The 15,976-nt window shown below is 41.7% G+C and overlaps 1 protein-coding gene across 1 annotated transcript; it reads left to right on the top strand.

Annotated features, from left to right (window-relative positions):
- The first annotated feature begins 597 nt into the window (after positions 1-597).
- Positions 598-1,500, top strand: NAA11 (N-alpha-acetyltransferase 11, NatA catalytic subunit). Its single transcript, XM_044225124.1, has one exon. It carries the CDS (start codon positions 610-612, stop codon positions 1,498-1,500), a length of 891 nt encoding a protein of 296 aa, XP_044081059.1. The 5' UTR covers positions 598-609.
- The last annotated feature ends 14,476 nt before the right edge of the window (positions 1,501-15,976 follow it).

A 15,976-nucleotide genomic window follows, 5' to 3' on the forward strand; every position in this document is an offset into this window, starting at 1 on the left:
TTGGTGTGGAGCAAAAACAATGAATACTGTTATGCTGAAAATAAATTTTAAAAACAAATGAAAATTAAAAAAAAATAAAATAAAATAAAAGAAAGAAATCTAGGTGACGGTTACTGGAGTAAGCAGAAAAATCTCCGTGATGGGTACTGGAAGGGAATCTGAGTGGGCGCTCCTGGTGTGTGTGTAACATGCTGATTCTTGGTCTCCATTCTGGTTATATGGGTTTACTCAGGTCGTCCAAGTTGACCCAGACACATGCAAATTAAGAAGTTATAGTTAAAACAAAGGAACAGTGGCAGCCGCAGATGAAACAGCACAGTGACCACCACGGAGATCACCATGAGCTCTACGTCCCCACCCCCTACTGCCGGCGCGCGCACCCACCCAGTAAGGAGAAACCCTCATTGGCTGGGAGTGGGTGGCGCACCTCCGGAAGCCCCGTCGTAGCCCCGCCCCTTCCGCCTGCCGGCCATCTCCGCCTCGCACGTCTCCGGCGTCCCGCCTCAGGACTGTGGCCCTCGGACCACGCTGTCGAGGCGGGAAGCGGCGCTCGTGTCTGGCCACCGCCCCTCGCTGGGCCCTCCCGCCGCCTCGCTCTTGGCCGCCGCCATGAACATCCGCAACGCGCGGCCGCGGGACCTGGTCAACATGCAGCACTGCAACCTGCTGTGCCTGCCCGAGAACTACCAGATGAAGTACTACCTGTACCACGGCCTGTCCTGGCCGCAGCTGTCCTACGTCGCCGAGGACGAGGCCGGCCGCATGGTGGGCTACGTGCTGGCCAAGATGGAGGAGGACGCGGACGACGTCCCGCACGGCCACATCACGTCGCTGGCGGTGAAGCGCTCGCACCGGCGCCTCGGCCTGGCGCAGAAGCTCATGGACCAGGCGTCGCGCGCCATGGTGGAGACCTTCGGCGCGCGCTACGTGTCGCTGCACGTGCGCAGGAGCAACCGCGCGGCGCTGCGCCTCTACGCCGACACGCTGGACTTCCGGGTCAGCGAGGTGGAGCCGCGCTACTACGCGGACGGCGAGGACGCCTACGCCATGCGCCGCGACCTCTCGCGCCTGGCCGAGGCGCTGCGGCAGGGCGGGCGCGGGGCGCCGGGCCCCGGGGAGGACCGGGACGCCGTGGGGGGTGCGCCGGCCGGCCCCGGTGAGAGGAGCCCTGCGGCCGGCGACAGCGGCGGGGACGGCGAGGAGCCCGGCGAGTGCGCGGGGGACGCCGGCGTGCGGAACCGCGCGGGGGAGTCGGATGCCGCCTCCCGGGACCTGCCCAGGTATGGTGTCCTGACCCAGCCTCCTGCCCCGGGTCCCCGCGCCAGGCCTTGGCCTGCCCGGGCCCCTCTCGTCCCTTCGTGTTGGCCGCCTGGTAACCCTGGGCAGCGGGGGCAGCGGCGGGAAAGTCACGGCTCGCCGCGGGCGCAGGGCCGCACCCGGATGCCTCTAAAACTAGATCAAGTCCAGTCAGAGGAGCCAGCGGTTTTCCAGCTTTTTTAGGGCAAATTGTGTTTCAGGGTGTCCTCGTGGGAGGAGGAGGCTCTTGTTTCTGGAATGACAACCGGGACGTGCGGGAACAGGGTAGGACTGAAAGTCGCCAGCCGCAGCTCCCGATGACGTCATAGATCCGCCAGCGGTCCCCGTGGCTGGTGGCTGTTAGGTGACACCGAGACACTGTAATTACGGGTCAGGCGGACGGCGCTTGAGGTCACTGGGCCCGTGTGACGTGTCACTGAAGGGGGACTTGCTCCGCGCCTGCGCATGTCCTTGACGTGGCAGCGACAGCCGCGTGCCCGTGAGCGCGAATAGTCCTGGTCCCAGCGGGGCTCCTCGTCTTAGCGCCGGGGCTGTAAACACTCGACACCGGGGCGGGCTGTGGGCCGGGGTGCGGCCAGCCGGGTGCACAAAGAGAATTTCTACGGAACAAATGACCGGGCTTTTTCAACGCGCAAATAAATGTCAGTTTAATAAAGGGAGGAGGAACTAATTAAAATAAACTTGAAAGATATATGTTGTGAGCCTGGTTAGGGTCCTGATATCAACAAATCAAACACCGGACATTTTGAGACAACCAAGCAAAACTTGTGAACTCTGCCTGTATCGTTAAGGAGTTGGCAGTGACTTTGTTTGGTGAGCGAAATGGTATTGATCTTTTTAAAGCCTTATCTGTTAGAGACACCTGCTGAAATAACTAGAGCTCTCGGGTCCACTTGAAAATATTCCACCAAAACGAGAGGAAAAAAGTTAGGGGGCGAGAAATGTAAGAAATTTAAAAATGGCAACAGATGAGAATTGTTGAAGTTGGCAACGGGGGGGGGGGGAGACTCAGCTTGGAACTTGGGGGTTCATTATGCTATTCTTTTTTGAATGTGCAGAAACATGAAAAGTCACAGAACCAAAGCAGTTTTATACTTCCTAATACGCATTGATGCTAACACTAAGCGGCCACTAAGAAGTTGTTTTAAAAGACTAAATGACATCAGGACTTTGTAACCCCCTAAGAGTCTCAAGGCTCAATGAGCCACTGTCCGTTTAGAAGCTCTAACTTCTAACCTGTCACCTTACCCTTACAAATGAGAAAGGGAACTTCCTCTAACAAAGTCCAGTCATGAGGGACAGACACGGTATACAATCAGAGTACATGCTGCTTGATTCACTCATCTTATTCCGTCATGCCGGCTGTTTGTTTATTCATAATCACATACATGAATTTTTTAAAAAATTGATCACTTTAAGTCTGTTTAGTAACTTGTATTTCTCTAATGTAGACTTTTTTCCATGTTAAAAACTATAGTTCTCCAATACCATTTTCTTTCTTTCTTTCTTTTTCTTTTCTTTTTTTTTGTTTTTTTTGTTTTTTTTGAGTACTCATTCTTAAAGAATTTTTACTTGGCAGGTATGAGGCTTGGAGTTGGTATACAATCATGATCTGGATAGTTGATTATATAATACTTAGGGATTTTATTTATTTATTTGACAGAGAGTATGCACAAGCACGGGGAGCAGCAGGCAGAGGGAGAGGGAGAAGCAGGCTCCCCACTGAGCAGGAAACCTGATGTGGGGATCTCAAATGACCCTGGGATCATGACCTGAGCCAAAGGCAGTTGACGAACTGACTGAGCCACCAAAGCGCCTCTGTTCTATAACACTTAAGAATAAATGTACTATATTTTTTTAGACCTTTTAATGCTGAAGCCCAAACTGTATTGCACACTAAACCTGTTTTATTCTCATTCAAGTATAGTTCTATAGGCTATGAAAATTTAGATACCATAATTCCATGGAGGTTAGAAATATTGTAACCTTAGAGGAGACTTTGCATTTGATTTTAACAACCTGAACATTTCAAAATGACTGATTCATTTAGTCAAAGTTTAAGATGAAGGCAGCAAAATAGTCTAAAAGGGAAGGAAAATTAGATAAACTTAATGTCCAGGAAGAAATCGACAACCTGAATAGACCGATATCTAATAACGAGATTGAATCAGTGATCAAAAACCTCCCAAAAAACAAGAGCCCAGGACCTGATGGATTCCCTGGGGAATTCTACCAAACCTTTAAAGAAGAAATAACACCTATTCTCCTGAAGCTGTTTCAAAAAATTGAAGCAGAAGGAAAACTTCCAGACTCTTTCTATGAAGCCAGCATTACCCTGATCCCCAAACCAGGCAAGGACCCTACCAAAAAGGAGAATTTCAGACCAATATCACTGATGAATATGGATGCTAAGATTCTCAACAAGATCCTAGCCAACAGGATCCAACAGCACATTAAAAAGATTATCCACCATGATCAGGTGGGATTCATCCCTGGGCTACAAGGATGGTTCAACATTCGCAAATCAATCAATGTGATACAACAAATTAATATGAGAAGAGAGAAGAACCGCATGGTCCTCTCAATTGATGCAGAAAAAGCATTTGACAAAATCCAGCATCTGTTCCTGATTAAAACGCTTCAAAGTATAGGGATAGAGGGAACATTCCTGAACCTCATCAAATCTATCTATGAAAGACCCACAGCAAATATCATCCTCAATGGGAAAAAGCTTGCAGCCTTCCCATTGAGATCAGGAACAAGACAAGGATGCCCACTTTCACCACTCTTGTTCAACATAGTATTAGAAGTCCTAGCAACAGCAATCAGACAACAGAGAGAAATAAAATGTATCCAAATTGGTAACAAAGATGTCAAACTCTCTCTCTTCGCAGATGACATGATTCTTTATATGGAAAACCCAAAAGACTCCACCCCCAAACTACTAGAACTCATACAGCAATTCAGCAACGTGGCAGGATACAAAGTCAATGTGCAGAAATCAGTGGCTTTCTTATACACTAACAATGAAAATACAGAAAGGGAAATTAGAGAATCGATTCCATTTACTATAGCACCAAGAACCGTAAGATACCTTGGAATAAACCTAACTAAAGAGGTAAAGGATCTGTACTTGAGGAACTACAGAACACTCATGAAAGAAATTGAAGAAGACACAAATAGATGGAAGACCATTCCATGCTCTTGGATCGGAAGAATAAACATTGTTAAAATGTCTATACTGCCTAGAGCAATCTATACTTTTAATGCCATTCCGATCAAAATTCCACTGGCATTCTTCAAAGAGCTGGAGCAAATAATCCTAAAATTTGTATGGAATCAGAAGAGACCCCGAATCGCTAAGGAAATGTTGAAAAACAAAAATAAAGCTGGCGGCATCACCTTACCTGATTTCACCAAGACAGCATGGTACTGGCATAAAAACAGACACATAGACCAGTGGAACAGAATAGAGAGCCCAGATATGGACCCTCAACTCTATGGTCAATTAATCTTTGACAAAACAGGAAAAAATATACAGTGGAAAAAAGACAGTCTCTTCAATAAATGGTGCTGGGAAAACTGGACAGCTATATGCAGAAGAATGAAACTCGACCATTCTCTTACACCGTACACAAAGATCAACTCAAAATGGATAAAAGATCTCAACATGAGACAGGAATCCATCAGAATCTTAGAGGAGAACATAGGCAGTAATCTCTTTGATATCAGCCACAGCAACTTCTTTCAAGATACGTCTCCAAAGGCAAAGAGGAAACAAAAGCGAAAATAAACTTCTGGGACTTCATCAAAATCAAAAGCTTCTGCACAGCAAAGGAAACAGTCAAAAAAACAAAGAGGCAACCCACGGAATGGGAGAAGATATTTGCAAATGACAGTACAGACAAAAGGTTGATATCCAGGATCTATAATGAACTCCTCAAACTCAACCCACACGAAACAGACAAACACATCAAAAAATGGGCAGAAGATATGAACAGACACTTCTCCAATCAAGAAATACAAATGGCGCCTGGGTGGCTCAGTGGATTAAGCCACTGCCTTCGGCTCAGGTCATGATCTCAGGGTCCTGGGATCGAGTCCCACATCGGGCTCTCTGCTCAGCAGGGAGCCTGCTTCCTCCTCTCTCTCTCTCTCTCTGCCTGCCTCTCTGCCTACTTGTGATCACTCTCTGTCAAATAAATAAATAAAATCTTAAAAAAAAAAAAAAGAAAGAAATACAAATGGCTATCAGACACATGAAAAAATGTTCATCATCATTAGCCCTCAGGGAGATTCAAATTAAAACCACATTGAGATATCACCTTACACCAGTTAGAATGGCCAAAATTAACAAAACAGGAAACAACATGTGTTGGAGAGGATGTGGAGAAAGGGGAACCCTCTTCCACTGTTGGTGGGAATGCAAGTTGGTGCAGCCTCTTTGGAGAACAGTGTGGAGATTCCTCAAGAAATTAAAAATAGAGCTTCCCTATGACCCTGCAATTGCACTCCTGGGTATTTACCCCAAAGACACAGATGTCATGAAAAGAAGGGCCATCTGTACCCCAATGTTTATAGCAGCAATGGCCACAGTCGCCAAACTATGGTAAGAACCAAGATGCCCTTCAACGGATGAATGGATAAGGAAGATGTGGTCCATATACACTATAGAGTATTATGCCTTCATCAGAAAGGATGCATACCCAACTTTTTTAGCAACATGGATGGGACTGGAAGAGATTATGCTGAGTGAAATAAGTCAAGCAGAGAGAGTCAATTATCATATGGTTTCACTTATTTGTGGAGCATAACAAACAGCATGGAGGACAAGGGGCGTTAGAGAGGAGTAGGGAATTTGGGTAAATTGGAAGGGGAGGTGAACCATGAGAGACTATGGACTCTGAAAAACAATCTGAGGGGTTTGAAGTGGCGGGGGGGTGGGAGGTTGGGGTACCAGGTGGTGGGTATTATAGAGGGCACAGCTTGCATGGAGCACTGGGTGTGGTAAAAAAATAATGAATAATGTTTTTCTGAAAATAAATAAATTGGGGAAAAAAAAACAAAACTTAATGTCCTAAGAGAAATGTTGTCAAATTTATATCTTCCTTAAAAACCCTGAAGTGGTAGAGGATTTGGTTAAATATGTAATGGAGATTGAGGAGTGCATTTGCTGTGATGGGTGCAGTATTATATATGAAGTGTTGAGACTGTACACTTGAAACCCATAGAATACTGTATGTGAGCTAACCAGAATAAAATAAAAACTTAAAATCAGAAAAAAAAACCTTGAAGGGCTCCATCAAGCCTATTTTATTTAAATCAACAAGCCCTTTAAAAAAATTACCAATTTTCAAATCCCCATATGGAAGGACTTATATAATATTGATCTTGTCTTTGTGGTTACTGGCTTCTCTTCTGTTGTTACACTGTAGCTAAAAAGAATCTTAAGTAGAACGGAACTAATTGAAGCTTGCTTTAAAATAATAAATAAATTACATATATTCACATATATAAAGGGTGTATATATTTTGTTATTTATATATTTTATATTATATATTTATTATATGTTTATATATTTATATATACTTTGATGAATTCAAAAGTGCTTAATACCTGCTATGAGAAACAAAAATTGTTGCCACCCTAATAGGGGAAGAGAAAATAGTAAATAATATGAAATAAGAAAATTATTGTGTGACAGTTGTAAATCTCAGGGTCCAAATTTAGGGATAATTGAAAGGTTCTTTTATATCACTATTATTGAACTTTATTTCTAAGTTGAAGAAGAGGATTCCTGTACATAGGATCACTGTCCTTCCAGATCAGTATCTTTATTGGCCTCATCTGATCTTTGGTCCTCACTATTCACTTCTGGGTTCTTTCTATCCAGAGGCCTCTTAATGTCTCTATACTCTCTGCCATATTTGTTTGGACCTTGGTAGCAAGGAGATTAGTCTACATGCGCTGTTTTTAAGAAATAACCTCCAATCTCAGTAAGTTAACAAAATACCAACTTATTTATGACATTACAGTCCAACGAGGGTCAGCACTGTGGCGGGGATATGCAGGGGAGAGGAAAAGCAGGGCCCTGCTCTATAAAGTCATTGAGGAATACATCTAAAACAGTTGTTCTGAACTTGTTTTGTTCTATAACACCTCTGGCAATCTAGTGAAGCCTAAAGATCCCTTCTAAGAAAATTGTTTTTAAAAGGCAGACAAATCATATGGGATTTCAAAGGAAATCAATTTTATTGAAATACAGTTATCAAGCTATTTTAGAATAAATTTGTTATGTATGTGCCTCTTTGGGGGTCTAGTAATTATGGTCACTTCAAGGAAAATTTGGTTGTAAATGATATTTTGAGGTACCTTCAACAGCTGTAATATAACATGAAAATACCTATGGTTTAGGTGTTTTTGTTGGTGACGAAGCCACAAGTCATGCTGGTACTCTTAGGCATTGGTGCCTACATTCATAATCAAAGAAAATGCTAAATTTCAGTTAGCGGTTAATGAAAATACAGATTTTTTGTTGTTGTTCCAAATCCAAGGTCATAATCTCCTAATTTTATTATTAAATCTCAGGGTAAGAACCCCTGATGCAATGACTCTCACACTTTCTAGAATCATGTGTCCCCTACTGATTCATATACATTCAACATGCAGATAAGCGAAGAATGCATATGGAGGTTTATATAGGTTTTAAAAGTCAGTACAATTTTTTCCCAACTAACTTCAGGGGAAGCTAGGAAGTGTAGTGTAGCTGTGTGCCCAGGAGGGAAAAGAATGAGTTCTGGTAACCAGACCACATAGTTTCTGCAACAGTGGGAAACATCCTGGTGGTGCTATGAACTAAGAGAAATTCTGCCTCCCTGCCCAGCTAAGCGCTTGGGCTCCTTCTGGTGCTCCCTCTCCATTATGTGGCACAGGGAACCCTGTGAGGCTACCCAGGACCATCTGCTTAGTCACATGACACGTTTTCTGCTCTGTTCAAACTTGGGTATAAGAAACTCGGATTCTGCCACCTTGCTGCCTTTATGCCTCTCATTAACGCCTGGAAGAAATGACCCCTTTATTCCGAACTCCCCCAAACTGCCTGTGAAGTTTCAGTTCTCATCCCTCACCTCCATCCTCAGCAGGGTTTCACTCGTATAGATGCTTAGTTGCCTGAATGGGAACAGCCTACTTGTGAGGCCAAGAAAGAGTAGGAAGAAAGGATTTTAAAGGTTGATTATTCTGCCATAATTATGGCACACCCTCCTTGGGGCTGGAGTTCAAATACTCACGAAAAAAAGTCCTGAAGTAACTTTCCATTTTATCTCCTCCTTTGGGTGTGGGCAACAGAGATAGTTAAAGTTAGAGGCGATAGTGAGTAGGGCAGTTGGTGAAGCAGAGCGAGTGTGTTCATCTACAAAGTAATAAAAATTACGACTAAAACTATGAGAACTCACCATGTTACAGAGACTAGTTTACAGACGTCTATGAACAATCTCATTTAATCTTTAGAATAGCCCCTGAAGTTGGTACCACTACTCCACTTTACAGACGAGGGCAGATGACTTAGAGATAATTAATGGACAACAGGGCTGCTCACTGTGGTGGTGAGACTCCGGGACGGTGAGAATCACATCAGACGATCCCTGTAAATTGCTTTAGCACACTTCCTCACACTCAGATACTCTGGGAATTTTAGCTCTTGGTATAATCCGTAGTAATAGTAACCATCCAGCTTCTTTCCTCTCCTTCTCCACAGTAATCAAATGGTAGACTGTCGTGTATGAGCAGCAACAGTTTGCAGTCTTGGAAGGGAGATGCATCTTAATGATTAAAATAGCTCTCACTGACAAGCTGAATGTCAAAGCATTCAGCTGAATCAAGGCTAATCAACAGCAAAGTTTCTAGGGAGCCATAGCAGTGAAGACAGGTCAGTTCAAAACATGCTAGTTGAGGCAGGAGTGCCATCAAACTGACGCTTATCTCCTGACAAGAAATATGTGCTCGATGATTAATAACAAAAAAGAAAAAAAAAAGCAAAATCTCAAAATTTTCCATTGAGCTGGCAATATTGAGTTACCCAGGGTTACTTCAGCAACTCTCCTTTCTGGTTTATTCTTTCTGTCGCTAAGCTGTCATCCTAACAAAAAGTTGTTAAATGTTCACATGAGCATTCACTGAAATAGACTGTTCTTAATTTTACCAGACAACTAATTATAACTGGAATGATATAATGAAATATGGAAGAAAGTTAGAGACTGACAGGTCTGGTAAATTCCTAGTATAACCTTACCCCAGATATGCCAGAAACCATAGATTTCAAATGCAAATACACTCTATGAAGATAAAGAGGGGGTTGGGAAGAGATAAAATATTGTTTTGAAATACTAATCAGATAGATACCATTTGTTGAATTATTTATAATCTCTAACAATGTCACTTTTCAATCAGTGTATGATGTACATTTAGGGTGAATGAAATACCAACTTTATCAGGGGTAACTGATAAAAGCAGAGGTTTTTCCTAAATTATATACCCTGTCTGTGCTCCAGAATATAAATTCAAATGTGAGCATTATGGTAGAAGGTACAAGGAAGAGAGAATATTAAAAATTATGTGAATGGCAGTGTTTCAAGGAGCCAGAGGGAAAAATCCTTTCTGAGATCATTCAACAATGCTGTTTCTATAGACTAACATCCTCAAAACATCATAGTTTTTTTTTCTTTTAAAGTAGAGCATAAAATTCTGTTTTGTGCTTATAAAATCATGTTAACAATTAAAATATTTCTCACTCCAGGGGCACCTGGGTGGCTTAGTCGGTTAAGTGTCCGACTTTTGATCTCAGCTCAGGTCTTGATCTCAGGGTGCTGAGTTCAAGCCCTGGCATTGGGCTCCAGAAACTTTTTGTTTCTTTACCCTTAAACAGCAAACTATCCTAGGGCATTTATTACCTTGTTTTTTGACTTTTAAAATTTGATGTCTTAAAATTATCAAGCAGTATTTACAGAGAAAATTAAAACAATATAATATTTGGTTTTTCACATGTCTATCTTAATACTTGAAACAAACTGAAAAAGGTAATGATGATAGTATTTCTAACCCATTCTCTCATATCTTATTACTCTTCTATTATAGCAAATACACTTTTAAAAAAATAAGATTTTGTATTGTATGCTTCTATCCTACAACTTGATTTACTGTTGTTATTCTAGAAATTGACTTTTCTGTCATTATAATTTTATGAGGAAAAAATGTTTTTTAGCCGGTCTGTGCATAATAATCAAACTTTATTTTATTTTTATGTGCACTTGATAGATGAGAAAAATGCATCTTTACAGTTGTAAGTTTTTGTTATTTTGTTTGTAGTTATTTAGCAATGGGCAGCAGTACTCGACTAGCTTTTCTTTAACTTAGAAATTCCATTCACATATCATTAGAAACCTTTCTGCCTTATTAAGGATAGGGTCCATGTCTCATTTATCTTTGTTTCCTAAACTCCTGGTACATTATTCATTCACTGTAGGTACTCAGTAAATAATCATTGAATGAACAAAGGAAGAAAGGAAACTCCCAAATTACCTATGCAATAATTTTAAAAGGAAAGTAGGGAAAATGTATATAAGATCTTACTTCTATTACCTAGTATAATTAGAACACCTTAAAGTTATGAATAAAGAGACATAATGGATATTTTGGTTTCATCTCCAGGTCTCTCAGAAAGAAAACATGACTTATAGAATTGGACACATTGTATCTAGCTTATCAAGAGCTAAAAAGGCCTTTCATTTCTTTAGAATTGAAATAAATTTCTTTTTGAGTAGAGTAGGATGGGCTAGAATTTGAAGATGGCAAGCAAAAGTATCTTGGTTTCTCTAGGTTCAAAATAGGATTTTTGGGGTGTTTCAGTGTGCTCCCTCTTCCTCCTTCCAGAAGTAGATTTTAGGTACCAGGAAAAGTTAATGTGTCCTGCTGGCTGGGACAGGAGAGAGCCCCAGATCCACGTGTGGATCTTTGTGCCATTACCTGAATTGTCACTGGTGTCCACAGAGATATATCTAGTGTAAACTGGGTACTGGTACCTTCTTGATCTGCTGAGGAAGTCTGTCATTTGGTAAGCCAGTGTGCTATTATTGTAGAGTGTTGAGAGCCTGTAGCCCTCCTGTGCTCACTTGCTCTCTTCTCACTTCTCAACAGCTTTGCCGTTCCTCACGACTCAGCCGCGTCTGCCCTCTGAGCCCTGGCTCAGCCTGTCTGCTCTGTCACACCTCTGCTGGGGTCATCTCACAGTGACCCCAATGGCTTCTAACTCTCAACAGCAACCTTCTGTATACCCTACTGGGATCCTAAAGGAATACTTGGACACAAGAGCCTCCTGCACAAGAGCCAAGAAAGTTCGAGGCCTGCCATCACAGAACCTTCTTTGGCTGATGGTCCCCACGCCACCATTTTACTCTGTAGTAGTCCTGTGTTGGGTGTGGTTGTCTTGCAAGGTTGTCTTCTCCTAGAATGCTGAACAGGAAGCTGGGCAAATCCCTGAAGCTCCTGTCTTGCAGGTTTGGCCATTACTTACCTGGGTTTTCATTTCTTGAGGGTACAGTGAGGACCTTCAAGTCAGACCTCATGCCCTCCTTCCTCTTCTTTTCTTGAAGAAGTATTCTATTTTCTCTTCCTTTTTCTGGGAACTCATCCTCTATCTTACCCTCCCCTTTCTTGAGGACATGTTCTCCTTCTCTTTCCCAGTTGGAGAAAGTCATGAGTAAGGGCTTCTACTACGCAATCAGAACTTAGAGATTTTGACAAAAGGACAACCAGTAACTAAATTGCAGTATCTAATCTCCTTGTTTGTGTCAATTTTTTTTTCTTAATGACATAACTTTCCATTTTTAGAGTACCTATGATATTCAGGTATAATGTAGGACTTCTATTAATGATGTATTCAACTCTCTCAGTACCCCTTCTAAGGGTAGGTATCATGATCCCTGTTTTATTGGTGATAAAGCTGAAGCTCAAAGAAGCAAAGTAAATATCTGGGACCTGAACCCAAGTCTATTTGAATTCAAGGCCATAGTTTCTTTCACTTTCCCATTGCCACTCTTTGCATTTTATTCATAAAGGTGTGAAAACTATAGCAAATAAGGAAAATCTACAGTTTAAAATATTCTGTTGACTTAATACATGGCAACTCTATGTCATTTGTAAGTATTTTTATATAACCCGCCATTATAATCCTGTCCAGTAAAGATAAGTGAAGACAAAGTGCTTTGACCTCTACAGTGTAAGTCCCCAGATAAACCCAGGGTTATCATTACTTAACACTGTTTTTCTGTTCACTGAATGTGAGCTACCATAGTATATAACATTTCTCATGTTTAAATTTTTGTGAAAACCAGGGTATATGGTTTTAAGTCAAAGCCTTGACATTAACCATCTGATGACAAGAAATAAATCTGTTCTCTGTAATCATAATCAGCCCCGCTAAGCACTTCTTACAGATTTGCCCCTTGCTCTCTGAGAATGCTTACCTAATAGTAAATGATGGCCTGGGGCAGATAGAAAAGTTTTCCCCCTCAAAATAAGGATTTGCTGTTTCCTGTGGTAATGCAGACCTTTCATCTGTCTTCCCATCTTTCCTTTGTGTCTTTTTAATTTTCTCTCCCAGCTCTAAAACTATTCCTTCCCTTCAAGCATGTGTTTATCTCTTTATTTTTAAATATTACAGCTTTCTAACATCTGTCTCTAGGGCAGCATAATCTTACTGATGAAATATTCCATGTTTTCCTTGAGCCCTTGTCAGTATGTCTTCATGTTAACAGCTTAGCAGATGGAGGAACAGAAGGAGGAGCCTCCGCTTACCTGAGTGATTCCTCCGCAGCGCACGCACGCCACTGTCTGCGGTGACTTGATGATGGGAACCGGAGTAACTGGAAAATAAGAAATGATATCTGACTTTTGCAGTGTTATTTGCTGAAACTGTTGGCTGCTTTTCTTTGTTACCATTACCACCTTTTTTCCAGTCTCCCACCAGGAGAAAGCAGAATTACAGCAACCTATCTAGTGTGGACTGTGCCTCTTTAGATAATGAAAGTAAAATAAACAATAATACTAATATTGCTTTGGGCATAAATTAGCATGTTCCCAAGTGGCTCCAGAGTAATAACGGTGATGTAGCAGCAGCTCTCTGTGACACCAAAATTGTGGGAACCTGTGACACCGCTGTCTGTAATAACATTGTTCTTTTTACATAGGACAGATTCTTGGGGTCTTTTGTTTTTTGTTTTTGTTTTTGCTTGCTTTAGTGGGCTGACTGCTTTTTACTGAAGTACAATCCTAGAAAGGCTAAAGCAAGGCTTTGAAGCAAGCATGTAGGACAGTTAATAGTGAACAGCCTTGTGCTAGCTGGAGAGAATGACCCGCACCCTGTCCTTTACTTGCGGAAAGAAAACTACTTGCAGTAAAGAAACTACTGGGTGGGCTCAGGACTGTCAGAAAATTATTCAGAAATACTAATTTTCAAGATGAAGAATTTTCTTTGGCTGCCAGAGAGAGATTTATGAAGGAAGCCTATGAGTTACCTGGTTGGAATTTGCGTGAGTTTCCCTCTGGAAATGAGAATGAGGGTCAGGAGATGATCATCTAAATGAAAATGATGGGGTGTGTGGCTGTGTGGGAAAAGTAGGGAGCAGTGCTGGCAGTTCATTCAAAGCTGGGAAAATTCGGAAAGGATCAGGACTCTGAAATAGCTAAGGGAAGTTTTCTCAAATTTTTACATGCAGATGAGTATCTTGGGGGTCATGTTAAAAATGCAGATTTTGTTTCAGTGGCTCTGGGGTGGGGCCTGAGTGTCTGCATTTCTAACCGTTCCCAGACCAACACTGATGTCGCCGGTCTAGGAACCACACTTTGCCTGGTAAGTGTTAAGGCTCACCTCCAACCCTGAAACTGAGTCTAAAACACTTGTGACTAGCCTTTGGGTCACCTTGGATTAGACACTAAATAATTCAGAAGCCCACTCTTGAATGCACAGTCACATAAATCCTGTTAGTCTTTGGAATTTTGTTACCTAGAGTTGATGACCTAGTACTTTTGGTAAAAATTCCAAATATATTTCATCAAAATGTGTACAACAAAAAAAATTTATATATTCAGTACATGAAATGTATTGATAGTAATTTGACATTACATCTTCTTCTTCTTCTTCTTCTTTATTAACATATAATGTGCTGTTTGCCCCAGGGACACAGCTCTGTGACTCATTAGGTTTACACACTTCACAGCACTCACTATAGCACATACCCTCCCCAATGTCCATCACCCAACCTCCCTCTCCCTACCCCTCTACCACCCAGCAACCCTGTTTGTTTTGTGAGATTAAGAGGTTTTTAGGTTTTTCTCCCTCCTGAGCCCATCTTGTTTCCTTTTTTCCCTCCATGCCCCTGGCCCTGCCTCTCAAATTCCTCATATCAGAGAGATCAGAGGTAATTGACATTACATCTTCTTTAGAGTATTTTGATAATGTTAAGATTTCCTTACTTTTGATATCCAAACAAGTAAATAGTATGTGATATTTTTAAAAATTTTACTTTTCATTATCACTCAATTTATTGTGTTCATGGGTCCTCAGATGACCCCAGACTCTTAACAATTTTTCCATGTTGACATCTGACAGAGAATTTGAAAATGAACACAATCTTTTGTTTTGTTGTAAATTGGAGCATCAGACTTCAGATCTTTATGTGGAGGTGGTGTGGGAAATCCTTTCAAGAGAGGTTTTCCGTCCAGGGATAAGAATTTCTAGCGCAGGAGTTCTCAGCCTGTGCACCCCAGTCACCCAGGTGCTGTGTTAACACTACAGCTTAGACGGACTCCGGCTCAGACTCTTCACACACTGCCGTCAGGGTCACCAACTAGGGCAAGGTGTGGAATTCCTCATAAAGGTGATTTGAAGGGCATTTTTGCCATCGTGATACTCTCCAAATTTAAATTAATTTGCCATAAGTAGCAAAAAACTCAGAGAAGGTAGAACATGTTGTTTATTATAGAACATATATGGGAATGGTTGGAGTGGTATGTGGGAACCCTGTATGTTCTGTTTATTTTTCTGTAAATAAAATGCTCTAAAATGGCTATTAATTAAAAAATAAAATGTATACACACAGAATTTTACTGAAGTGTGATCATTTGATACATGTATATGACTATACATACATTTTACATAAAGGTGATTATGTCATCTGTGTTATTCTTAGGGTGTTTTTTGGTTATTATTTGCCCCCCATCCTTTCTCCAGTCCACCCACATCCTTTCCCCTAGCATGATAACATAGTTTTATCCTTTTTTTCCTCCAAGTTCTCATAAAGCAAACAATAGCTATAATTTAGCAATTGTGATGTATAGCACAAGCTTGAAGAGTGAGAACGTCACAAATCACACGGAAGTGTTCTTAATTCTTTCTAGAACAAAAGTCTCAACACAATGTCCAGTTAAGAACCAGATACCAGGCTGCTCTGGAATCACATGCCCTTCGACTCATGTTTGGTTAGCTCCTCATATCCCATCATCATTTGGGTGTTCTGAGTTAGAACTTGTATTAACAGTACTCGGCCAAAAACCAATGAAACAGACCAAGTGACTTATCAAGATCCTTCCTTATAGTTTTTTTTAG

Source organism: Neovison vison, chromosome 11, assembly GCF_020171115.1.
Source record: "Neovison vison isolate M4711 chromosome 11, ASM_NN_V1, whole genome shotgun sequence".
In the NCBI taxonomy this organism is placed as follows: Eukaryota; Metazoa; Chordata; class Mammalia; order Carnivora; family Mustelidae; genus Neogale; species Neogale vison.

What these genes read in the sequence shown, in the direction of transcription:
- NAA11 (XM_044225124.1), top strand. Translation starts at nt 610, where the DNA reads ATGAACATCCGCAACGCGCGGCCGCGGGACCTGGTCAACATGCAGCAC.